Genomic DNA, 27,833 nt, shown 5'->3' on the forward strand with positions numbered 1-27,833 from the left:
ATCTATATCCTCCCTAATCCGATTTCAGTAATTGGATTTTGAAACATCCCCTCCTTCCCTCCCTCCCCTGACCAACTCCAGTGTTGCCAGAAATCCCACCCCACCCCATCAAAATAGGAAAAGAGTAGACTACAAATTCCGCCCACAGTCACGATGGCGTATTTAGGCTCTCCTTCTCCTGCCTCTCTCTTCTCTCTGCCGGCGTAATCACCAAGGGATTAGGAGGCGAGTGAGGAACGCTTCACTTATTCTAGACTAGTGCCAGGCTGGAAATCCTCCGAGCTCGTAAGGTATTCACTAGAGAAGAACAAACCTTTGTCGATAAAGCTTATTGACTGAATCACAAAGAGAAGTAGAAAATGGGGGCCGGAAGCGGACAGTGGGCTGATAACTTTCAGTTTTGGGCCAATCGGTGCTGCACAAGGCTGGACAGAGTGGAGGAAGGTTGGTGAAAGAATGGAGGGGGTGGGTACAGGGCGGGTCCATGCAGGGAAGGGGCGGTCCTGCGGTTGCGATCGTTTGCCGGAGGCAGCTGCTGTAGGTGAGTGAGCTTGGTGGACGGGCGGCCTGCGACTTGATGGGAAGGAACATTGTGTGGTGTGAGACTTTGCTCCCTCCAGAATTCAGTCTCTTTTAGTCCGACTTTATCTGTGAGAAATTAAGTGGCTAGTTCTGGGAGAATCCGCCGCTCCCCCGTGTCAGGGGAGTGGGGGAACTATGCTTGGCTGAACAAGTTCGGGTCAGTTTCGTTCCTCTGTAGTCGTCGCCCCCGCCCGGGGGATTCTGGGATAGGGACTCCTAGAGTAGCTAGCTGTTCTCTGACTCGGCGCTTTCCTCGGGTCCAGGAATGGGACGGGGCTGCTCTGAGCCGCCCCCGCCCGGGGGATTCTGGGATAGGGACTCCTAGAGTAGCTAGCTGTTCTTTGACTCGGCGCTTTCCTCGGGTCCAGGAATGGGACGCGCCTGCTCTGAGCCGCCCCCGCCCGGGGGATTCTGGGATAGGGACTCCCTAGAGTAGCTAGCTGTTCTTTGACTCGGCGCTTTCCTCGGGTCCAGGAATGGGACGCGCCTTCTCTGCGCCGCCCCCGCCCGGGGATTCTGGGATAGGGACTCCTAGAGTAGCTAGCTGTTCTCTGACTCGGCGCTTTCCTCGGGTCCAGGAATGGGACGGGCCTGCTCTGAGCCGCCCCCGCCCGGGGGATTCTGGGATAGGGACTCCTAGAGTAGCTAGCTGTTCTTTGACTCGGCGCTTTCCTCGGGTCCAGGAATGGGACGCGCCTGCTCTGAGCCGCCCCCGCCCGGGGGATTCTGGGATAGGGACTCCTAGAGTAGCTAGCTGTTCTCTGACTCGGCGCTTTCCTCGGGTCCAGGAATGGGACGCGCCTGCTCTGAGCCGCCCCCGCCCGGGGGATTCTGGGATAGGGACTCCTAGAGTAGCTAGCTGTTCTCTGACTCGGCGCTTTCCTCGGGTCCAGGAATGGGACGGGGCTGCTCTGAGCCGCCCCCGCCCGGGGGATTCTGGGATAGGGACTCCTAGAGTAGCTAGCTGTTCTTTGACTCGGCGCTTTCCTCGGGTCCAGGAATGGGACGCGCCTGCTCTGCGCCGCCCCCGCCCGGGGGATTCTGGGATAGGGACTCCTAGAGTAGCTAGCTGTTCTTTGACTCGGCGCTTTCCTCGGGTCCAGGAATGGGACGCGCCTTCTCTGCGCCGCCCCCTTTGCCATATAGGACGGAAAGATAATGTAGTTGCGGCTGAGACGCTACCGAAAGCTAGTGTGCTGGTAATCTGCTTCCTGTTCTTCATCTGTCCCCTCCGAGGCAGTTGTTACTCCTTCAAGCCCACCCGATTGGGGTGGCGGACAGAATCTGAGATCTGCGTGGGACGTGCAGGACAGGTGGCAGCGGTGAAAATTTGCGTTTCAGATCCCCGACGCTTTAGGGCTCCTCCTCCTGCTGAGATACGTTAAAGATAAAGAGTTTGGAAAATGAGGTGGAATAGTTTCTAAATTTGGGCAGCTCACTTGTGTAATTGCTTCTGTTTGTTCACGTAGAAGAAGAGGTAGCAAGCCTTGCTAACGTGCTCCAAGGAGGCCCTGCTTTACAATTTGGGCATATGTTCCATGGCTTTGGGGAATTTAGATGGGACTTTATTTTAATTAATCGCTGAGCATTTGGCTATGGATTTAAAAAAAAAAACTTAATGGGTAACATATAGAATTTTGCGAAGCATCTTATAAATAATACTTCTTAATCCTCAAGACATCTCTGGGAAGTAGAGGCTATTATTATCCCCCTTTTGCTGATGAGAAAACTGAGGCAAACAGATTAAGTGTTTTGTCCAGGTAGTGTCTAAGACATGATTTGATTCGTGGCCCTGACTCCAAGATTCTTACCTATTTTTAAATAATTATTCGGAGGAGACAAATTTTACTAGACTTCGAAAGAGGGGTCCAGGACATTAAAAAAGGATAAAAATCCTTTTGTTTAAGAGCTCATTGTGATGATCATATCTGATTAGTTTTTGTCCTCTTTTTGTACTTTTTTATGAAAAGTACTTTAACTTTATAAGTTAATTTATGCAAAGAAAATAATCAGTATGTATAGCAACATCAAAAATTTTACTGCTTGTGGCTTTACTAAACACATAGAGGAAAACCTTTGCAAGAAAAGAGAAATTTAGCATGTTTTGTTGAAAAACAATATTACTTCTCTTGCTTTTGAAAACATGTCCCTAATGGTACTTTTCAAGAATAAGGTGATTCAAGCCAATTACATTACACTTGTGCTGGAGAGGAGTATAGGGCCTGAATATGGATGACAACATAGTATTTTCACTTCTTTTGTTGTTCACATGTTTGTTTGTTTTTTTCATTTCTCTTTTTGATTTTATTTTTCTTGTGCAGCATGGTAAATGTGGAAATGTGTAGAAGAATTGCACATGCTTAATTTGATTACTTGCTATCTAAGAGCCCTCCTTTGGGAAGAAAGTCACATCTTTATTTTAATTAATCATTGATTGAAAGAGGGGTGGGGGAAAGGAAGGGAGAAAAATTTAGAAGGTTTTGTTAGGATGAGTGTTGAAAACTATCTTTGCATATATTTTGAAAACAAAAAGCTATTATTTAAAAAAGATGTCCCTTTTTCAGAACTGAGTATTAAGAATTGACAATTTCTGGCCTGAGCAAGCTTACAATTTAATGTGGGTGAAACTGCACAAAGAAGGAAGTTTGGGTCTGGGAAGTCCCTATGATATTTAAGCACATCTTAAGTGCTATTTGAGAGCCTTTTCCAGAAACAGTGGTTTGGTGATTTGGTAGCTGTTGCCACTACAAGTTTTGGAAAAGAGGAAGAGGGTGCTTAGGCTGTGGCAGAATAGACAATAAAGTGCCCAGATTGGATGGCTATGGAATATGCTTCACACAAAAATAAATAAAACGGGCAAAGTAATGTAATTAGACTTAGAAAACCATTTTCTAGGGGATATATAAATCCATTACCAGCAAAGATTACAAAGCTTGAAATAAAATGAAGTCACAGATTAGTTAAAAATTTCACCGGCTTTAAAGAAATCAAAGTTCTTACTGGATTTGCATACTTGAGCAGTTATATACTATATGTACTTTCTAGATAAGTAAAACCATGGGAAAAAGAGCAATACATCTTAAAGAAGCAGATCTAATATAAATTGGTAAAACTTATAAATTAAATTGGTATTACTTATCACCATTTTCATAAGGAAATTGAATGAAACAGAATTTGCAGTAGAGGTACAGATTCTAAAACACACTTTAGCTAAGCAAAGAGCAGTCTTGTTTTGGCAGCTAAGTGCAAAATTGGTGTAAAATACAGCCTAAATTGAAAAATTGGAAGAAAATTAGAAGCAGAACATCTTATAATACGACATAAAACAATGTAGAAAATGGTCTAGGGTCTGTTCTTTTGTTCTAATTGATGATAATGATAATGGAACTACTAGAATTTCTCAGCTATCTTAGGACTGATATGCTTATATTAGGAACTTAGTACATTTAAGAGGAAATCTAGATTAATAAGTGGACTTGACTATATTTTTAAAATAGGGATCTTTTTCCTACCATGATAAATTTTTAGGGGAGAAAACCAGTGGTCAGAGAAGGAAAAGGCATCTATTCCTTTATAATTATTCTGTGTACAAGTCAAAGATATTACTCTTAATGAAGTCAAAAGAGTAATAGATAATAGATAAATAGTCAAAGGATATAATCAGATTCCATATCACACCTATTAGATTTGCAAAGATGATGAGAGAAAATGACAATTCCTGTTCTGGATATAGGCCAGTTGGCAGAAGTATATTGATCTAGCCATTCTGAAAAACAATTTGGGAACTGTGCCCCCAAAAGTCAGTAACCTGTGCATATCTCTTGGCCCAGTGGTACTGCTTGTAAGAATATACTTCAGACATCACACAGAAGAAACAAGACCCATATTTCAAAAATATTCATGACAGTACTTTTTTTTTGATTGCTTTTTTAATAGTTCTGTTAGTTAATTTTTGCAATGTCATTTTTTGCTACTTTAACATAGCTACTTCATACCATCCCATCTTTTCTAATTTTCACCTTTTAAACTTCTGTGATCATAGAGAAACCTTGTAAAATACAGATTTCTGTAAAGGGAGGAGTAAGCAGTTCTCTTAAGGAACTAGATATGTAAATTTTAGTCACATTTATAGGCCTCTTTCCATTACTTCTTGGTTCTGATTCTGATTGTTTTTGAATGTTTGAGTTTATCTCTGGGAAAGTGAATTTATCTTAAGTTTTATCAACAAATATTTAGTGAATATATTTAGGGTATATATTATCCTAATCTATCAGTATCCAAATGGAAGACACACTTAAAAAATCTTTTTGCTTTTAAGTAATGAAAAAAAAAATTTTGAAGGCTGAGTCAAAAACAGCTATTACTGTGGGGTTTTAAATTTTGAAGATATTGATAGACATTTAACAACCATTTTTTCCCCCTTTTTTTAGATTGTCATCTGTACATTGTGATAATGTAACGATTAGAATACAATCATGTCTACTCTCTGTCCACCACCATCTCCAGCTGTTGCCAAGACTGAGATTGCTTTAAGTGGTGATTCACCCTTATTAGCAGCTACTTTTGCCTACTGGGACAACATTCTTGGCCCTAGAGTGAGGCATATTTGGGCTCCCAAGAAACAACAACTGCTTCTCAGTGATGGAGAAATAACTTTTCTTGCTAACCATACTCTAAATGGAGAAATCCTTCGGAATGCAGAGAGTGGAGCCATAGATGTGAAGTTTTTTGTGTTGTCTGAAAAAGGAGTGATTATTGTGTCATTAATCTTTGATGGAAACTGGAATGGGGATAGGAGTACATATGGTTTGTCAATAATACTTCCACAAACTGAACTCAGTTTCTACCTTCCCCTTCATAGAGTATGTGTTGATAGATTAACACATATTATCCGGAAAGGAAGGATATGGATGCATAAGGTAAGTAGGTTCTTGAGTCCATCATTTACTTTATTACTGTAATAAATATTACTGTATTCTATTTATTCTTGACCAATGATTTCAGTTTTGTAATTCCCTCTTCCAATGCAGATAAGCACTTGCTTTGTTTTTTTACAGTCTTGATTGCCTGAATCATTGAAACACAAGGTAAGTTGCCCAGGATTCAATAGCTACTACTTAAATGCAGGGATCCTGACTTTAAGCAATCTTAGCTTGCTGCAGAGTTACTTAAAAGAAATAAGATCACTATTTCACAAATAATGATAACAAAGTAGTTTTCAGGGATGAAAATAGAACTACATATGCTTTTCTTCAAGTTAAATGAGATAAGAAGAAATAGAAAAAATATAATTCTAATATTTTTAAGTCATATGATCCTTTTGTAATTTTAAACTGCAGATGCTACTCTTGACAGTTATGCTACATCATTCATATATTACACCTAACTTTTTGGTATTTGATATTACTTTGCTTTTCACAGAGATGTTTCCTCAAACTATCCTCATGTTCTATTCCCCTCTAGACCTGCTATAATCTTACTTGATATAAATATTTTTCTTTGTCATCATGATAGTATTTGTGTGTATTGGCTATAATTTTTTTTCATTATTAAAATTCAGAGTTCAAACGAACACGATTTGATGTCATGATGAAGTATCATAGTGTTTTTTGCTTTTGTTCATAAATTAAATCTTGAGCCAGAAGTAGATACACAAATGAAAATATAGGCTTGAATAAGCATTATTTTTTAATAGAACTTAAATAAAAACAGCCTATCTGAAAATTCTAAAGATTGTGCCTAAAACTAAGGTTTTACCTGGAAATTAAGGCAAATTAAGAAATTAAGCGCTGACCCATTGTTCAGCTAACTCTGTGTTCTATACTTAACATCATTCCAAGAGATATACTATGAGTTATCCCTTTTTATACTAACCTTAAAAAATGCTACGCACATCTTTTAGTAGTCATTGAGTCAAATCTCTCTTAAATACATTTGGTTTTCTTACTAGTGGCATCTTTATATTTAGTCCTGACCTCTGATTTTATTGTTGTAAAGAATTTCCAGTAATAAAATTTCTTCTGTAAGTTTGAGAGTTGCCAGGGACAGGGCTTCTCAAACTTTTTCTACTCTCAAACCCTTTTCACCCAAGAAATTTTATGTGATTTCAGGTATATAGGTATATAAACTCTACATATCAAACATTTACTGATATTGTCATAAATTTGTTTTAAAATCATTCTTTACATATCATTTACATAATTATATATAATTTTATCATTTATTAAAGGCAAAAGCAAATTTGCATAATAATGAGAAGGATGTGCTTGCTTATTTTTACAAAGAATTAATTGGTAGGATATTTGATACTGCAGTATTTAGAGCATTTTTTAGAGCATTTTACTGTTACCAGCTTTTCACAATTCCCACACCTACATTCAGTTACATGACTTCATAAGGGATAAAGATCCACAGCTTTGGTCTAGAAACACTAATGAATGATCAGTGACACAGGAAAGACATTTGTCAGAATAAACCAGAACCCTGGTCTTCCTCACTAATTCTAAGACCTGCTCTTCATTACAGTTCAGCCGTTCAGTCAATTATATTGAAATATAGTTATCAAAATGTTTTTTGAAAAGAAAAAGTTCATGGGCTTCCCAGACTCTTACTGTGATCTTGGGCAAATCATATTTAACTCTGTTCCTCCCGTTTTTAAAAAAAAAAATAAAAGAGCTAGAGAAAAAAATGGCAAACCACTCCAGTATTTTTGCCAAGAAGACACCAAAATGGGCTTCACAAATAGGACATAACTGAAATGACTGAAGGACCAGAAATGTTTCAGGCATTGCAAATAAAGAGAAAGATATACCACAATCCCTGTTCTCAAGGAGTTCACAATGTAAGGGGGAGAAGACAACACAAAAAATTGGGGATGGGGAGAGAATAATGGGGAAGACTTATCGAACCAGGGAGCTTTGTAAAGCCATGTTGTTGAGTTAGGAAATGATCTGAGAAGTTGTGAGTTTGAACTATGTTGCAAAATGTCTAAGGAAGCAGTTAGATGGAAAATGGTAACTCCTGAGCCACTGTCTTTAAACATGGATAGGATCTGAATTTAGACTTTAAGACAGTGGAAGACAGAAGGGTCTGGTGTGTGTCCATGGAATCCCAAAAAATTGAATGTGACTGAACAATAACAAAACTAGATCCTGGAGGATATTATCTATATATAGGATATTCTCCTTCCTTTATTCCTCAGGGACTTCTAGGGTCCCAATTCTCTTATTTCAACTCCTGTCCTCAATTCTTCAGTGTTGATCTAGTCTGAGGGAGGAAAGGGCCATAATGATAGGGAATGCTGGGAAGGCATAAGTTTCTAAGTTGATTTATCTTGCAGGAAAATGAGAAGAGAAAAAAAAAAAGGAGGGAAGGAGGATCAATCCATTGGAGAAGAGAAGAATGGGAACCAAGATGCATTTAGAGGAGTTTGCATACATGAGGACTAAGACTACTTCCATGCGAGATGGGTAAAGGAGGAAATAATGGGGAGAAAGCAACTAACTTACAAGGTTTTATGAGGAAGGGAAAAGATGGAGATCTTGGCAAATGGCCTCAATATTTTGATCAAGAATATAGTGAAAATATACGTAACTGGGAGGTGCATTGGGAACCTCGAGGAAACAAAATGTTAAGAAAATCCACACGGAGATTGCAAATTGATTAGGAAGATATAAAAATTACTTTGCCACATTGAAGACTGAGATAAGATTATATAACATAAATTTGTAGTAAACTAGGCAGTAGGATTTTATAATAATCTGCACCTCCATCCCAGCAACACATTAGGAGCAATTGAAATAGTGAAAATAACCCATAAACGTTTAGGGTTTGGCAAGGCATGATTGGTTAAGAGGTTTGAGAGTATTGTGGAGTTGAACATATCAGAATAGGGAAGAGTGAAACTGGTGAAAACTGGGAGATTGGAAGATTGGAGGTCACATTGAGGTTGAAGAATGTTAGCATTATAGGCATGGGGAAAATGAAATGACTAAAGATTATAATTTCAGAGTTTATGAACTTGAAATGGGATACTTATGGCTAATAGCAAGTTCAAGTTGGACTATGTAACGAGTTAAGAATGGAGGAGGAGGAGGAAGTCACGGAATGGAGTATATTCAAGAACTTGAAAGTTAAGGGATTTAACAGAGCATCAACAATATAATCTGAGGACAGGAGTTGAAATAGGAAAAGAATTGGGAGCCCAGCAGACATTGAGGGATGAAGGAAGGAGAATATCCTATAGATAGATAATATCCTCCAGGATCTAGATTTGTTATTGTTCAGTCACATTCAATTTTTTGAGATTCCATGGGCACACACCAGGCCCTGTCCTTCACTGTCTTAAAGTCTGTCCAAGTTCATGGCAAGTTTAAGTATCACAATTTGAAAGCATTGATTGTACAGCACTCAGCTTTCTTTATATTCCAACTCACAGTTATATATTAATTCTTGGAAAACCCAGAGCTTTAACTACATGGAATTTTGTCAGCAAAGTGATATTTCTGCTTTTTAGTATGTTGTCCAAGTTTACCATAGCTCTCCTTTCATTGCCATCTGTGATGATCTTTGAGTTTCAATAATATAAAATCTGATACTGCATCCATTTCTTTAATTTTCTTGCCAGGCAGTGATAGGACCAGTTGCTATGATTAGTTTTTGGCTCCTTTTTTGGTTTGTTTTTTAAATGTTAAACTTCAAAACCATCTTTTACACTCTTTTCACCCTTACCTTCTTAATTCTAATTCATTTTCTGTTAATCAGAGTGACATCATTCAACATTTCTAAGATTGCTAACATTTTTTCTTTATTTTATTTTTCCAATTTTATATAAAAGTATTTTTTACATTCATTTCCAAATTTTCTCCTTTCCTCTCTCACCATTCCCTTCCTAAGATGGTAAGTAATTTGATACAATTATATGTATATATGCAGTTATATAAAACATATTTTCACTGTAGTCATCTGGAAAAAAAAGAAACCGATCAAGAGAAAAGAACCACAAAAAGTAAAATAAAATAAAAATTGTATGCTTTGATATGCATTCAGACTTCAGCAGTTTTCGGTCATAAATCCTTTGGAGTTGTCCTTACATCACTGTGTTGCTGAAAAGTGTTAAGTGGTTCAGTTGATCATTGCACAGTGTTGCTGTTACAGTGTACAATGTTTTTCTGGTTCTGCTTACTTTACTTTGCCTCAGATTACACCAGCCTTTCTAGTTTTCCTGAAATCTTCCATCTGCTTGTCATTTCTTAAAGCATAATAGTATTCCATTATATATTGCACAAATTATTCAGCCATTTCTCAATTGATGACCATTCCTTCAATTTCTAATTCTTTGCCTCCACAAAAAGAGTTGCTATAAGTATTTTTGTACATGTAGATCTTTTTTCATTTTTTAATCTTTTTGGGATACAGATCTACTACTAGTAGTATTGCTAGATTATACACAGTTTGATTGTCCTTTGGGTGTAGTTCCAAATTGTTGTCCAGAATAGTTAGATCAGTTCACAACTTCAATGGTTACTGTCTTTCTTTTTCCCACATATTTTCCAACATTTATCATTTTCCTTTTCTGTCAAATTAACTTCCAAGTCCAGCTTTTGATTCATACAGCTTAGCATTTATTTCACTTGATTCGATTTCACTGCATGTAAATTAAATAAATGAGGTAGCAATATACAATTTTGACGTACTCCTTTTCTAATATTATTCCAATCAATTGTTCTGTGTTTGGTTCTGTTTCTTCTTGATCCTCTTACTGGTTTCCCCAGGAGACAATTAAGATGATCTGTTACTTCTATCTCTTTGAGGGCTTGCTACATTTTGTTGTGATCCACACAAAGACTTTGGTGTAGTCAGTGATACAGAAGTAGATGTTTTTCTGGAATCCTTTTGCTTTCTCTATATTCCAGTGAATGTTGGCAATTTGATCTCCCATTTGAAAACCAACCTGCTCTTCTGGTACTTCTTGGTTCACGTATTGCTGAAACCTAACTTGCAAAATCTTGAGCATAACATGTGAAATGAGTGCGATTGTTAGGTAATTTGAACATTTCTAAACATTGCCATTCTTTGGGATAAGAATACAAACTTATCTTTTCCAATCCAATGGTCACTGTTGAGTTTCCAAATTTTCTGGCAACACTTTAACAGCATGATTTTTAAGAATTTTAAATGACACATCTGGATTTCTATCACCTCCACTGCCTTGTTAGCAGTGCTTCCTAGACTCACTTTACTTTATTGTCATAGCTGACTGTAGATGAATAATCATACCATATGATAATTAGTGATGTTAAGTTCCTTTTTACCTAGTTTTTTGTACATTCTTGCCACCTCTTCTATAATCCATGCTATTTCAGTTAGACAATGAATTTGAATATTGTAGATCCTAAAGGGCAGGAGAGAGTGCTGAATTATAATGGTAGAGGAGGAGAATCTGAAAGTGGCAGCAGAGAGGTATTCCAATTTTCTCATCACAACTAGTGAATTGGGAGTGCAGTAGGGAAAAGGAAGATTTGTAGTTTTACTTAGTAAAGTATAAAGAAATGTAAAATTTACTTTAAATCTTGGGAAGACTTGCTAGGTGACAAAGGAAAACATTTTTTATTTTCTTAATAAGAGTTTTCACTATTCAGCCATAACTTTTAGATCTAATATCTTGTTCATTTAGGAAGGTATATGTCACTGTTTTATGAATAAAGTTTAACTTAACATTTTGCCAGTGACCTGGTTTTTTATTTTTATTTTTTTCCCTGGAAAATATGCTTTTGTTTTGTTCTTTCCTCGTCTGTAGGACCATAACTAGTTTCACATGCCTCCTGTTTCTGGGAATTTATGAAATGAAACTTCACCTAAAATAATTTACCAATTGACTTTTGTTCCTGTGAATATATAAATTATAGTACCACTATCAGTTAATCTTTTTTTTTTTTTGCCCAGGAGAGGCAAGAGAATGTCCAGAAGATTGTGTTAGAAGGAACAGAAAGAATGGAAGATCAGGTAAAAAGAATGCATATTCCATCGAATGCTACTGTACTAAAGATAATTATTAGAGAGTTCATATTTTTATGTATGTATGTATATATGTATATATATATAAATACCCACAATCACATATATAGATGTTTGTGTGCACATGCATGTTTAACATGTTTGTAAGGTCTGGTGGTTCTTTTGGTTGACCTAATTATTGTTATATTGAATTACTAAGCTGCTAGGAATCTTAAGTCTTTGTGAAAAAAAATTTTTTAAATTACTGAACAAAACTAAAGAAATTTATCCAATTATTTTTCCCCATTAAAGGGGGAATGGTAGGACAATCAGTGCAGGAATAATATCAACCTCTGTTTGCCATGTTTGTTCTCCTTTTCTGTAGGGTAAATTTTGGATAATTTGTTTAATTGTAGGATCCATATCTGAGACCATACATGTTAAATGTCTGAATTACAGTGAAGGATAAATCTTTCCTTTTGATTCAAGAAGTATATTTGAAAACTTTATCTTTAACCTGTACTAATGAAAAATATAATATTGAGATCAGAGGATAGTTTTTTATTCTAAAATTCGTGTAATTATGTATAAACTTCCTTTTGTTTATAGAAGGAATATTTTATTAGCAGTCATAAGGGTCCTAATATGAGTCCAGGCTTCACTACTTGAAATTATTTGATAAAAAGATTTCCAAATTATGTTGTCTTTTTACCTTCCCTAGTTGCAAAATGTTAAAGTGCAGTATAATATCTTTTTAATTACTTTTTACATCTCCAGTAATAAATTAGAAATATTGATTTTTAAACCAGGGTGCTCACGTAATGATATTTGATAGTTTGTGATAAATCATCAATGTCAGGGGTGTGACAATTCAGTGATGGAAAAGACTTTCTGGAAAAATTTAAATAATCTTTAATCAAAAATCACATGAACCCTTAGAAGCCTTGAGTGGGAAATTTGTTTTATTTGGCCCTTTTTAATGTTAGTAAGCATTTCTACCAAATGAAGCTGCTGGTTATCTCCTTGTTTTCATTGTTAGTAGTTTCCTCACCAAGATCTTCCTGTTGGGCATAATCTTTTTTTAACCTAATTTTATTTTATTGCATAGGGTCAGAGCATTATTCCAATGCTCACTGGAGAGGTTATTCTTGTAATGGAACTCCTTTCATCTATGAAATCACACTGTGTTCCTGAGGAAATAGATGTAAGTTCATCTTTATATGAAGTTAAAGCAATGGTGCCTTATGTAGCAAACCATTTAATTAATAAACAGCAATGATAGGCTATTAATGTAAAGCAGTAATTTTGGAGGGGAAAAAAAGTCTAGTAATTGAATAGAAATATTTTATGTAATTTAGCCAATGCCAGTTAATCACTTTTGAATCATGTTAACTATATTAACTTTGCCACTAATATACTTTCTGGGAACATAAAAGTTCTAATAATCTAATTTATATAATGATAGTGTACAATTAAGACATTAGAATCCACTTATGGAATTTATGGTGACTTTATGGTATGAATATATGGAATCTATGAAGGTCTTTAGTCATCACAATATGGTGATTGTGTCAGAATTTTGTTTATTGTTATTGTTTAGAGTTTTCATTGCTTTTCAGTTTGAACCTATGCAGATAATTTTTATCTGAATCTTTTTATTTGAAGTTTTTTGTTCTCAAATTTTCGATTATCTTTTAAGCTTTTAAAGAGTAATAATCCAGGATCTTTGATTGGTTAGAATCACAGCACCATTAGGAAGCCAATCAGAATAGTGTAAGAACTGCCATTGTTATTGTTGCTCTAACTCTGTATTTTAAGGGATATCAAACTGTCTTTGGATGTGATTAGGAGCTCAGTCATCTGTTATTTAACCTTCATGACCAGGTTTCACAAACATGCTTCTATATTTACTATTTAATGTAGACATGATTATTTCATTTGATTCAAAGCAATGACAGTAGTAAGCTTTTTCAAAACTTCATGCCACAAAATCCAAATCAGTAAATATTTTAAAATTATTTACATACTATGCAATCTACTGCTAGATTAAAATCTTAGGGACAAAAAATTTTTCTGTGTTGTGTTCTAACCTGACTAGTTTTTTCTTTGCACTTTAGATCAGTGATACAGTACTAAATGATGACGACATTGGAGATAGTTGCCATGAAGGTTTCCTTCTCAAGTAAGAATTTTATTCCATTTCATAAAAGCCAATTAAAATAGCTTTTAATATATAATGTGTAGCTATAGATCTTGGTAATTTAAAAAAATAGGACAGAAGAACCACTTTTATTTCTATAGAAGTGACAACAGGCATCTGTTTATGACATCTTTATTTGATTCTTATTAGATCTTTGAAAAGTTATTTTAATTATTCATAGTTTGATAAAAGAAACTGAGTAGTTATATAAGCATTAAATAAGATTTCTAAGGTTCAACTCTTAATTTAATAGTTGTGTCAATACTTTCTGTGGCCCCTTTCTTTGTTATATCATATATAAATTAATAATCTTCTCATTAAATGACCTTCAACATAAATTTCAAAACTAAATCCATGATGGCAAAAGTGAACTTGAAAGTGATAGTTACTGGATTTTGCACATAGGTTGGGGTTTTATCATGATTTAAAGATGTAATTATCAAATAATTTTTATGGTTTGCTTGTTTGATTTTTCAGTCTGTAAAATTGTCTTATTTTGCTAGTAAGTCTTCATTTAACTTGCAGTGCCATCAGCTCCCACCTGCAGACCTGTGGTTGTTCTATAGTAGTAGGTAGCAGTGCAGATAAAGTAAATAAGGTAAGTCACATTTAGTGGCTTATTTTAGAATCATTGGTACACACTATTGTATACAATAATTTAAAGGAAGGAATTAAAATGCTGTGAAAACATCTGGAAACGGGAATGTGACAAAATTGCTGTCATGTACCATGAAAAAAATTAGAAATCACTTATTATTTGCAATTTGACATTTCTTGTGAATTACATAAATGGAATTATAACTTTTTTTTTTAAGTCAAAGACTTTTTACTGTAACTGTTCCATACTTTCTTCTACTTTATTCTTTACATTTCCACCCTTTGTATTGCATTCTTCTTTCTCCCATTCTAATTCTCTTCCTTTTCTCCTTCTACCTCCTACTTTATTCTAATAAGGTAACCAAAAGAATGAGACCTCTTAGATTAGTCATTTTCAGAATTGTTTATTTATAATAATGAAAGAAGAAAATTATACTAGTAATTCAAGTTTTTAATTTTGGTTTAGAAAGATGTCATTTTTAGTAGCATATAATTTTCTACTTATTAAAAAAATTGAGATTATTTTGGATTTTCTGATTCACATAGAGATTGATGACAGAAGTGGTCTAAAAGTATATTCTGGTGGCCAAAAGACTCCAATTCAAGATAAAAACTATCTGCAAATAACATGCAAAGTGAATAATTCATATTTGAATGATTCAGTTTTAGTTTCATTTAAAATGCTATTTATAGTAATGATAATAACATAATATCCCCAGAAAAAATGAATACTTCTGTTTCTGTTTCACATTGTTATATTCGTTTAGTAGGATGAGATTATCTTCAGTTTCTAATACTAGTGGTCTCTAAATTTTTTTGATTATACCATTCTCAGCAAAAAATATTGGAAATATAGTAGATATGTATGTTTATACTTTATATACATGCTCTAATGTAATCATTCTATATATTACACAACTCAAAATATAAAATTTTATGCAGATGAAAAAATATTTGCTCCTAGAGTAATGAATCACTGTCAACTAATTGGACATGTAAGATGAAAGAAGAGAAAAAGTTCAATAGTAAGGCCATTGTTGAGAGCCTACATAATTGGAGGGATGATTGTATTCTTTTTTTTTTTTTTTTAATTAAAACATAGGCAGAAAAAATAATAATAAAAAAAATTAAAAAAAAAAAAAAAACATATGCATGGGTAACTTTTTAACATTGACCCTTGCAAAGCCTTCTGTTCCAAATTATCTCCTCCTTGCCCCCATCCCTTCCCCTACATGGCAAGTAGTCCAATACATGTTAAATATGTTAAAATATATGTTAAATCCAATGTATGTATATATTTATACAGTTATCTTGCTGCACAAGAAAAATCTGATCAATAAAAAAAAATGGGAAAGACAAAATGCAAGCAAACAACAGAAAGGGTGAGAATGCTATTTGTGGTCCATACTTAGTTCTCACGATCCTCTTTTTGGGTGTAGATGGTTCTCTTTATTACTGAACAGTTGGAATTGGGTTTGAATCATCTCATTGTTGAAGTTTTGTAGGTACTAATGGATGTAGTATGGATGATGAATCATCAAAAAATGTTGAAGAATGGTCAGATAAGTGAAATGATAAATAAAGCAGTGCCAGTCTCATCCTTTTTCTTGATTAGGAGGCCAGCCAAAAGATAACAATAACGTGAAAACCCAAGGAAGAAAGAGCATCTCAGAGGAAAGGGTAGCCAGCAGTGTCAGATGCTATTGAGTGGTCATGATGCAAAGACTGAGAACAGATTGTGAAATTTGGTAATACAGCGATTATATTTAATCTTTAAAAAGAATATTTTCAGGTCAATCAAATATTTATGAAGGGGCTATGATGTGATAGATATTGGAGATTCAAATACAATGAATAGTACAATGAGCTTATCTTTTAAAACGAGACATTAAACACTTAGATAAGTCTATATAGAATACTTTAAAAAGAGAATAAATGCAAAGTAATGTTGTATGATTAATGTTGTATGATTTCCTGTTGAGAATAATTAGATATAAAGTGATCTGAGAGAGAATGTATCAGCAGCGCTTAATTAGGAAACATTTATTAAGTTCTTGCTATGTGCCAGACACTGTTAATCTAGGTCACGAAGTTTTCAATTTTGTAAATTTCCAGCGAGAGTACAACCTTTTCTTGCCCCAAAGAAATACCAAAAAAGAGTTTCTAGAAAATTTAGAACAAGTCCAGATGACAAGGGCTCTCACATCCTTTCATGTTTTGGTCAAGTCCATGGAAATGGAAGATAAAGGAACTATCACAACTCTGTGGCACCAATTAAAAAACCAATATAAGGCGATTCAAACATGTTGAAAATAAAGGAATATTAATAACCCATTGAGTTATTGTTGATAGCTAATAAAGCCATCCAGAAATAGCACTTCCCAGCACTGCCTAAGACATACTCCACTAACTCTTAAACAACAAAATTCTTTATGTAACAAAAATGTCCAAACCCTTGCCAGTGGTCCATCTTTTCTTTTTTCCAACTTTCAATATGCTTGAACAAAATTTCAGCTTTACACAAAGTTTTGGACCAGGATAACCTCTTTTGTGGTTTTTAGTTAGATTTTGCTTGCATAATTCAGAAATGATCTTGTATTATACCTACTTTGCTGAATATTTATAGAAAATTTTTGTCTGAAAAAATTTGTGTTGGCAAGTGAGGCAACAAGTGTACTTAACTATTGGAAATATGTTACTCTTTAGAGTTATCAGTAAATAAAATTTTAAGTTTCTAATCAGGATTTCTTTCTTTAGTAAACTGTTGACTCTTACTATATATTTTTTCCTACTGAAATACTCTTATTTTACAGATAGTGAGGACATTGTGCCTTTTTCTGACTCCTTCAGAACGAAAGTGCTCCAGACTTTGTAGAAATGAGTCTTCATTTAAGTATGAATCTGGATTATTTGTACAAGGTCTTCTTAAGGTATAGCTTGTGCCCTTTTCTACAAAATGAAATCTCAAATTATTTTGAAAGCTCACTGAAAATATTTACTATTTTATGTGTTAGGGTTTAACCCATGCCATTTGAATTTTATATCTAGTCTTTACAGAAATAAAAAATATATGCATTTCATTCTGGAATGAATTCCAGGAAATATAATTTCTACAAAATCACTGTTCCCAGGCTAAAGTATGTGTTCAGGGGTACTGACTGTACAATCAGTGGGATACCACATTATATTCCCCCTACTACCAGTACTCCATATGTAACTACTTACAGCTACTTGGTGTTTTTGTTATATCAAGCATTCAAAAACCATTACAGATGTAAATTCATTTTTGTGTCTTTGACTTGAGAGAAACTGTCTATTTACACAGCTTAAATTGGAACATTTTAATTTTTTCCTGAACAAACTTAGTAGTTTTGCTATTTTAAAGTTTATACCACCTTGGATATAGAGGGGAAAACTGTTTCCTATATAAATTTTAATTTGTATTTGCATTTTTAAAAATATTCCCTTTGCTCTTTTTCTACATTTTAAGGGTAGAGTGAACAGTAAAGGACTAAGGACATAAACTTTTAAGTAATTATTCAGATGCTAAGTTATACTAAAATAAACAAAGATGCAGTATCATTATTTATTTCTTGGAATCTTTTTTACTGTGATGCAGTTATCAATAAGGCATAAAGTAACAATTTGCATATTGTTCTGAGACCTTCATTCTGTCCTAGGATTGCTTTCTTGAGAATGTAAACAAGGAAATAAAGGGATAGAAAGGAAAGACAAAACGAATGCATATAGAATATTGTATCTATCCCACTAAAAGACTGTTAGAAGCATTACACTGGGTACTCAAAATGACAAAATTTCAATGTTACTATTCCTTGGAAACAAAAAAATTTGTGCAGATTTATTAAAATATAAGAATGCATGTATGTTTGTCAAGTAATCAGTTGAAGAATATAATGTACTTCAGTAGCCTTTCTTAATCATTATATGTACTTGTAGAGCTGGAAGAAACCTTAGAAATCATTTAGTCCATTCTCTTTCCTATGTAGCTCTACCTGCCTAATTCCTGCTCATTCTTTAAGGTCAGAGCAATTGCTGTTTTTTCCTTGGTCCATATCCATCTAACAACTTAACCCTACCCATACCTCATTTTGTACCTTACTTTACGCTTTTTCCCCTTTTGTTGTATTATGGTTAGTTATATAACCAGGCTATCCCTCCCACCATTCTGTAAAACATGAGAAGCAGCATGGTGTGATGAAAAGACCACCACATTTGGAGATAGACAACTTGGGTATAAATCCTTTTTCTGCCACTTACTAGTTTTGTGATCTTGGTAAAGTCTTTTATTAGGGATTCAGTTTGTTTATCTGTCAAATGAGGGGATTAGTCCAAATGATTGTTCTGATCCAAGAAAAAGATTCTTTCCTACTTTAAATCCTCTAATCAATAACATCTTCACCCTCTAATGTTTAGTATATGAATTCAGTAATGAATGAATGAAGGACTAAGTGTTTACAGAACACAATCTGATCCATAAAGAAGTGAAATGATTTTTCCATAGTTATATAGACAGTGCACCTAGGCCTCCTGATGTGTAGCATATTCTCTATATGCCACTTTCCCTCATAAGAAAAAAAGTTTCACCTATTAATAAGTTATATATCTATATTAAAGATTTGGATTGTAATGGATGGAATTGATATAGAAAAAGTGTAGTAGGAGTTATCTGGAAAAAAAAAATTTCAAAAATGGGAGTCATAATTGCTTTTGGCAGCTCTTTGAAAATTTTGTCATCATGCTTATTTATAAATAGTGTATACAACAGAAAAATCTAAAACCTGAAAGAAGGAAAATTTATTTAAAATTTTCATAATATATTTAATTTGTCTTTTACCACAACAGGATTCAACTGGAAGTTTTGTGTTGCCCTTCCGACAAGTCATGTATGCCCCATATCCCACTACACACATAGATGTGGATGTTAATACAGTGAAACAGATGCCACCCTGTCATGAACATATCTATAACCAGCGTCGTTATATGAGATCAGAGCTGACTGCATTTTGGAGAGCTACTTCAGAAGAAGATGTGGCTCAGGATACAATTATTTATACAGATGAAAGCTTCACTCCTGATTTGTATGTAGTGGCTTCCAAATTATTCTTAATATTGCTCTATTTCCACAAAAGTAGTTATTAAAACTTGTGTGCTAGAATGCCTACCAGTATCATCTAAATGCATAAAATTCAAATAACCAAAAAAAGGAACATGATGAAAGATAATGTTTGAAGGAACCTTTTCTAAGTTAAATGAAGCTTTTTTTCCTGTGCAGTTTTTCCTGTTATCACTGTCTTTCTCCCCCAAATTGTTTAAATTAACACTTTGATAACATCACCAATTTAATTAGCTTGGTAACTAAATAAAAGAAATGAATTCTGGCTGTTTTTATCCTGAAGAAAGCACATATTATACCCTGGGCATGGTGCAAAATACATTGCAATAAATGAATTTGGCAGTGGGGTTCTTTTTGTATTTTATAGTGGGTTATTTTTTAAATACCATTTTATTCATTTATAGGATATGGCTTTTAAATTAAATGAAATGAAAATCCATGGTTATAAAATTATAGCTTCTGTATAGCTTTTTCCCCAAAAAGAAAAATGGTAACTATGAAAATAGAAGATAATAACATCATAGAAAAAATCTAAACAACACTGAAAATAAGAGAGTTATAGTACAGCTTTTACTTCATAATATTTCAGATGTTATTTTCTTTTAAGACTGCAATTTTTCATCAGAATAAGTTGTTTAGACCAGGAAAGATAGAAAGAAGGAAAATTTAAATTCAGATTACATGAAAGCAAACATCCAGAAAAATGATTTCTCCATTTATTCCTATCAAAAAGTTTAGGATTACAAGAATGTTATTCCATGTCACCTAGTAAAATAGAGCATTAATGTATAAGATACATAGAAAGTGAAGAACTTAATCATTCCTTCCATTGAGACCAACAAACAGAGTTTGATTCACCTGTAGTATTTCTTGCACTTTCCCTAAAAATAGCATCAATAATTCAATCAAGTTATCAAGTTGCTTTAAGACAGCCAACTAATGTAGTATTCAACTAGTGCTGTCTAGCGTTTTAGAAATGGAGATATTAGTGTCTTTAAGTTATATAACAGCAATCCATATAGCCAATCATGAGTAGTATTGATTTTGCTTCTCAGTTACTTTTTTTCTGCCAGCATCTTTGCAAACTTCATTTCTCTTCTTTCTTGTTTTCTAAGCTATAGAGAATTCGATGTAGTTTCCCATTATTTTACTAAGGTTATATTTTTCCTGCCATCCATATCCCATTCTGTTACTGCTTTTCTTTTCTTTTAGTTCCTTATTCTTTATTAAATACTAACTCCCTTTCTGGCCTGAGTCTAGCTTTTGATTCTGATAAATTATTTGATAAAGAGTACAGTATTTTCCTGATTTTTCAGCCTGTTATAAGCCAAGGTAGAGGATATTTTATTCTCTAATTTTCATAATATGCACTAGCTGATCATAGTTCCCAATATACTCTAATAGAAATGCAAGGATAATTGAAGTTAGGTTATATAAACAAACAAACAAAAAAAAAAAAAAGTTGCCTGTCCTGTAGTACCATGTCAGTCTTCCTTTGCACTATTTATTTCCCATTATTTTCCTCCTAAATCTGATTATAAAAAATTACTAGTTTATAAGAGCAAATTTATTTGTTAGAACCAATCATTACCTTAATTGACGACACTTTAGTATTAATCTCTGTTTTTATAGACAAGTAATAGTAATCCATATAGAAAGTTTACTATATTAGAAATACAGAAATATTATATTAGTATATCAGGAACTAACCTGAAAGTTTCCATAAGAAATAAGCCCCTTAAATTGTGGAATTATAACTCAAGTTCCTAAAAACTATGTTTCTTTTCTCTTCTTACCATCCATAAACATTTCTCTTTGTTACTATTTTTTAATAGTTTCGACTTATATTCTGTCTTTATGTTTGCTGTCTTCCCAGGAATGTTTTTCAAGATGTCCTACACAGAGACACACTAGTAAAAGCCTTCTTGGATCAGGTAATTCAATTGGAAATCAACAGGAATAAAATGCTTTCTTATCTAATACAGGTTTCCATTATCCTCATTATATCATCCATTACAAACTGAAACATTCTTAATGTTATTCTTTCTCATTACTATCAAACTAATTTTTTTCTTCAGCACTAATGGAAAACTCATAATTAAAAACAAAACAAAACTGTTGTTCACATATCCATTGCAGTGCATTTTAATTACTGTCTTCTGCATTTTTGCTCACCATTTTGAACCAGGCATTGTAAATAGGTCCTTTGGATATAAAGACAACAAATGAATTATCCCTTCCTTCAAGAGTGTATGTATTTGGAGGAGAAATAACATGTACACACATAAATATATACAGGAGAAGGCATGAGATAGAAGAAGTGTTCTGTTTGAAGAATAACAAGATCAGTTTAGATGGACTATTTAGTGCATAAAGGGGGGAGAGGAATTTGAGTCATTATAAAGGTTTTAAATGCCTTTGAATTCTGTCTTTAGAGATAATGGGGGAACATCTGGAGTTTATTAAATAGCCAAATGACTTGATTAGATCTATACTTTAGGAAATTCACTTTTACAGCTCTCTGGACGATGTATTGGAAAAGGGAAAGACTTGGAACAAGAGGATCTACCAAAGATATCACAGTAATCCAGGCAAGAAGGTTTAAATTAGGTTGAGAGAGATAGAGAGAAGAGAAATTTGTGAAGGGAGAAGCATTAAGAATTGGCAGGCAGTTGTCATTAAACAAACACTTTAAGTACCCACTATGTGCCAAGCATTGTTCTAAATACTAGGGATCAAAGAAAGGTAAAAGAATCTTGTTCAACTGTAATATATGCATCTGAAATTTTGAAAATATCTTGAAGTCTCAGTCCTTTCCATTATCAGTAAAGTGTAAGACTAAAAAGATAGGATCTGCTATAGAAAACAGTTTTTAAAAGCTTCCTGTTCCATTTTATATTTTTAAAGATTCCTAGTATATATGTAAACTGTCCTCACAAAATGAGAAAGGCATGTTATTTGGCAGTTATTTAAAGTCCTTTTAATTAAATTCATTTAGTAATATAGTCTTTCTCACTACGTCTCATCCTTCTGTTTCTTTAATATTTTCCTTTTAAAACTGTTAACTTAATGCTTTCAGGATTACATCCCCTCTGGTACATTTTCTTGGTCTATACTTAGTCTGGCCTGGTCCAGACATTCTGATTTCATTGTCTTCAGCACCCATTTCACTTTCTTCATTTAGCACAGTGGAACTAAAGATAAGAAAGTAGATCATTGTAAAAATGTTTACAGAGTTATTTTATTTTATTTATTTATTTTTTTGGCGAGACAGTTGAGGTTAAGTGACCCAGAGTCACACAGCCAGGAAGTGCCAGAGGCCAAATTTGAACTCGGTTCCTCCTAACTTCAGGGCTGATGCTCTGTCCACTACACCAACTAGCTGCCCCTACAGAGTTATTTAAAATCAGTCTATTTGTTGTCCTTTTGACAGTTTTACCCCTTTAGAAGTTTATGACTTTCAGCTATCTATGACTTTAACTTATAAATTGTAGTGGTTTTAGAGGTAAAAAAAAAGCAAGAAATAATCATCTCAGCAGAATTATAAATATAATTTCACTGCATTAATTTGCTAATTCTTCCATGCTATGAACATTATGGTATTTTATTTAAAATACCAGCTATGTCTGTATCTTTATTATAGATGAAAAATAAGAGTTTTGTTTTCACAGTCCTATTAGATGATTCTTGTACTCTACTTTCCCCAAGTGAAATAGGGCAAATTCTTGACTGATAAAGCTTTGCACAGTGTCACCTCAATGGCATATGTAAATCAGAATTATCTGGAGGACCTAGTTACAGAAGCTGCTTCTTCCATTTAGATTTTTTGCTTAGTGTTTCCATGTTCTTGGCATTCTGAGGGTATATTTGGCAAAAATGTCTCCTTGCCTTATTCCTTGTTTTTGCTATTCTATCATTTAAGGATTCTTGAATGATTTTGACACATATGAGAGACATTTTTGGAAAAGATTTGTCAAATACTATTTTTCTTTGTCAAATCAAGTGCTTTTTTTAAATAGTCCCCAAATAATAATTAAAATGAAAAGAATAGGCAAGAAAAACCAAAAGGATGCAAAATACCATTACTGTAGACTAGTAGTCCCCAATGTATATACTAAGGTATGACACTAGGATGTATGATCATCCAGTTAGAGGATGGAATGGTAAGTCACATCACATCCTCTTTGTAATAGCCAGTTATGAGCTTTCCCCAGAGCTACACCACCTCCCTTTCACTTTTCACTCAAAGTCCATTACTTTCCTTACTGCTTCCCTTCTCAGTGCTGGCCCAAGTCAGTAGTTGTGTTGTGTACTAACCCCTAAATTATAGCTAATCCTGACTCAGGTTTGTTACAGTTGGGTACGCAGTATGCCCCAGCAATCATCCCAATAACTATCCTTCCCCAATTCTCCTAATCTCCTCTTAGCTACTACAGACATGTTTACTAGCCAGTGGGTAAGACGCCGTATTTTTTTTCCTCCCCAACCTCTTTTAGAATCAATTAATTATATATATTTTAGTGCACATTGCTTTATGAGTTGTATTGAGAGAGAAAAATCAGAACAAAAAGGAAAAACCATGGGGGAGGAGGGGGACAAAAAAAGAAGTGAACATAGCATATATTAAGTTACGTTCAGTCTCTGATATCATTCGTTTTCTGGATACAGATGACATTTTATGTCCAAAATTTATTGGGGTTGCCTTGGATCATTGAACCACTGAGAAGAACCAAGTCTTTCATAGTTTTTATGATGTATAAGGGCTTTCTACAATAGTACGTATATGTGATATATAAATAAGAAAATATATGTAGTAGAGTGCATACACAAACACTTTGTATTGGTAGAGATATAATAGTTTTTTATAAAAGCTTGCATTGCGAATCCAGTAACACATAGACAAACATACGTACACACACACACACACACACACATACACTCATGATACAGATGGACAATGAGCTTCCCTCCCAAGTTAAAGAGAACATTTTGAATTACCTTAGGGAAATGTGTAGTGTTTTATCTTTTTACAGGTCATGTAATAATACAAGATCTTTCTCCCAAAGGTCAAGTATAGAAACACTCTGAACTTGACTATAACATTCCAAATGAGGAGTTATGTAGAAGTAGTATAAAGTATGTCATCTTCTAGTGACAAATTTATGCCAAGAAAAAAGAAGGGGGGGATAGTTGTGAACATCTTTCATGGTTCATTAGTAAGGCCATAATGTCAAAACATTATATAAACTCCTTTGATAAAGACATTCGCACTATATTGAATTGCTTTCTGTACTTTGGAGGAATTACACACATTAATGAGATTACACATCTGTCGAAATATTGAAGTGTTTGCTCAAGTGGTTATCAGTGACTTTTTCATTGACTTTAGTAAACAAATAATGGCTATTGTTTGTTATAGTAGAATATGGCCTTTGTAATTTTCCTTACCATAAGTAAAGTATAATAGTTTTCCATAAAGCTTATCACTATAACAAAAATAGCTTCTTTGATTCTCATCAGTGCCAGACCTTGTCTATAAGTAATAAGACAGAAATAATGGGAATTTCTAGTTCCTTTGACTTCCTTCTTCTGGTGATGACTTACAGTCAATTACACTTCTGCAGTAAATGTTGATAATCTTTTTTCTTTAACATTTTTCATAATCATTTGAATATGTCAAGTTGAGGCTGTTGCTGTTGTACCCAGTTTCATCTTATCTTTCTCATTCTAATCTGATAGCAATTTTGATCGTTGCTCAAGCAATTCTGCTTACTGACAGAAAACTGATTTTTTTTTAAGCTTTTTATTTTCAAAACATATACATGGATAATTTTTGACTCTTGCATAGCCTTATGTTTCAAATTTTCCCCTTTTCCCCTCTACTCCTCCCCTAGATGGCAAGCAACAGAAAACTGATTCTGATAATAGATCAGTAACCAGTAATTTGCTGCCCAAAATAGTAACTTCATATTTTTGTGTGTGATGTTCTTAGGATCATAGATGTATAATTGGAAGGGAGGAAAGGACTTCAGAGAGCTGCTAGATGCATACCCTTTCTTTATTTTACTGACGGGGAAAACAGGCATAATGAGGTTAAATGATTTGTCCAAAGTCGCACAGAAGTTTTATGTGTGTGTGTGTGTGTGTGTTTTGCCTAGGCAACTAGTATTAAAGTGACTTGCCCAGGATCACAGAGCAGGACATGTATCTGAAGTCAGATTTGAACTCGGGTTCTCCTGACTTCAGGATAGTGCTCTATCCACTGCACCATCTAGCTGCCCCACACAGTAAATATTGAGGCAGAATTTAGACTCGGGTCCTCTGAAGCCAGTCATTGTTTTTTTCCGATGGATCAAATTTCCATCTAGGGCTTGATACATCTTATATTTTATATCACTCTCTCTGGATAAAAGTATTGGTGATACTTTGGCTTGTTTCCTGAATAGTCTATATAAATCTTTTTGGTGCCTGTGTTTTTCTAAAGTGAGTGGTGTTTTCTAACATTTCTATAATATTTTCCATCAAAGTCACAAAATATAAAAGTTGGTTATCTTGAAGACCAACTAGGTCTTAGAAATTTGTTTTTTATCTTCATCCTCTGTAACACATATGCTGCAATTTTTGTCATGTTTTGTTTATGTTTATCATAAGCACTGTAAGAAAAGTTGATCAAATGTCCCATTAAGTTGTGTTTCTTGTTGCCTTTGAGTACACAATGAAACCAGCTTCAACTTTGTTTGCTTTGTCAAGAAGAATGTGAAGGCCATCATTTTTGCCTTACTGTTGTAGCAAAAGGATGTCAATATTGATGTGTTTTAGTTTCAGTATATAAAATTTCTTGATTCTTGGACAAAGATATCATGCTTAGAGTACCACTAGTAAAGTTAATGTTTGTAAATGATCCAAAAAAAAAAATTTTTTTTATTACCCTCTATTATTATCCATTATAATAGCTGCAAAAGCATAATGAAGCCACACTGGGTAGTAGAAATAGAAAGAATTCTAAAAGGAACATGAATATGAAAGTGGTAGTTTTTTAAGAGAACTTTATTTACTCATAAAATACTATTGTTTTTCCAATAGGTCTTTCATTTGAAACCTGGTTTGTCTCTGAGAAGTACTTTTCTTGCGCAATTTCTTCTTATCCTTCATAGAAAAGCCTTAACACTAATAAAATATATAGAGGATGATACGTAAGTAAAACCTCTGGTCATATGAGGGTAATTTTATGCTTTTTTTAGGTAAGCATTTTCTGCAATGTGACAGTTTTTCCTTGTAATTTTTCAGGCAAAAGGGAAAAAAACCATTTAAATCTCTCCGAAACTTGAAGATAGATCTCGATTTAACAGCAGAAGGCGATCTTAACATAATAATGGCTTTAGCGGAGAAAATCAAACCAGGCCTACATTCATTTATCTTTGGAAGACCTTTCTACACTAGTGTGCAAGAACGGGATGTGCTAATGACATTTTAAAAGTGTAACCTTTTAAGTATAGTTCATAATACAAGTGAGTGCTGCTCTCCCACACTGTGTTCTGTACTTGGAGTTAAAAATTATATACTCCAATCTTTATTAGATAAAATATTAGGTGATTATTTTATCAAGTACACCATTACAAATGAGTCCCTTTTTGACATGCACTTTTTTGGAATAGGCTTTTGTTTACAGTTACAGAAAGTATTCTTTAATGTTAGGGTCATATATAAATTTGACCATAGCTGCTATTTTCATTTGATTCATCTCAGAAGATTTTGTGTTAACTTTTCAAAAGTTCTTCAGTTTTTTTTCCAAAATTATCAGAGCAGTTTACTAGAATCATTTAGAAAACAAAAGCGGAAGGTGAATATAATTTAAACTTTAAAAATAAAAATATTGATCAAACTATTTATTAAAACTATATAATAGATGCTATTTTAAAATTTTGTCCTTAAACTTTATTGAAAACTCAAATAATATTCAGACTCTTTGACTGTAGTGGAGTACCCTGTATTTCTCATTTTATCATCCAGGCTGAATAATTGAACTATGAACAAAATATGGATATTTGAAATTTATATATAAAACATTTTTCTTAGATAAGAGCCAGGGGAAAATATTTATGTCTTTTTCTCCTTGAAAATAAAAATTTGAGGGAGAAGTTAAAATGTTCCTATATTTATACTGATCTGATTTTGCATTGTCGCTCTGAAATTGTAAAAAGTTATATGAAAATGCATTAGAAGAAACCTTTTTGATCACTTAGAGTTCTAATTCGCTTATACCATTGAGCCCAAATTCATGAGTTTTCTATTTCTGAATGAAATAAAAAAAAAGGCAAGAAATAC

General features: G+C 34.0%; 1 protein-coding gene across 7 annotated transcripts; it reads left to right on the plus strand.

Annotated features, from left to right (window-relative positions):
• C9orf72 (C9orf72-SMCR8 complex subunit) lies at nucleotides 1–27,833 on the plus strand. 7 transcript variants are annotated; one of them, XM_031943287.1, is made up of 12 exons: nucleotides 1–444; nucleotides 5,013–5,501; nucleotides 11,527–11,586; nucleotides 12,686–12,781; nucleotides 13,695–13,759; nucleotides 14,303–14,375; nucleotides 17,188–17,304; nucleotides 18,382–18,414; nucleotides 19,238–19,473; nucleotides 21,385–21,442; nucleotides 26,592–26,701; nucleotides 26,796–27,833. In XM_031943287.1, exons 2-12 carry the CDS (start codon nucleotides 5,058–5,060, stop codon nucleotides 26,980–26,982), a joined length of 1,479 nt encoding a protein of 492 aa, XP_031799147.1. In that variant the 5' UTR covers nucleotides 1–444; nucleotides 5,013–5,057; the 3' UTR covers nucleotides 26,983–27,833. The 7 variants fall into 7 exon arrangements, with proteins under 7 accessions (XP_031799147.1, XP_031799129.1, XP_003762870.1 ...); XM_031943269.1 differs by lacking the exon at nucleotides 1–444 and adding an exon at nucleotides 484–541; XM_031943302.1 differs by lacking the exon at nucleotides 1–444 and adding an exon at nucleotides 718–739.

The sequence above is a fragment of the Sarcophilus harrisii genome, chromosome 1 (genome assembly GCF_902635505.1).
Source record: "Sarcophilus harrisii chromosome 1, mSarHar1.11, whole genome shotgun sequence".
NCBI lineage: Eukaryota > Metazoa > Chordata > Mammalia > Dasyuromorphia > Dasyuridae > Sarcophilus > Sarcophilus harrisii.

What these genes read in the sequence shown, in the direction of transcription:
- C9orf72 (XM_031943287.1), top strand. Translation starts at nt 5,058, where the DNA reads ATGTCTACTCTCTGTCCACCACCATCTCCAGCTGTTGCCAAGACTGAG. An exon ending in TTGTACAAGGTCTTCTTAAG is followed by an intron (nt 17,305 to 18,381) that starts GTATAGCTTGTG and finishes TTTCCTATGTAG; the next exon opens with CTCTACCTGCCTAATTCCTG. An exon ending in ATTCCTGCTCATTCTTTAAG is followed by an intron (nt 18,415 to 19,237) that starts GTCAGAGCAATT and finishes TTACCACAACAG; the next exon opens with GATTCAACTGGAAGTTTTGT.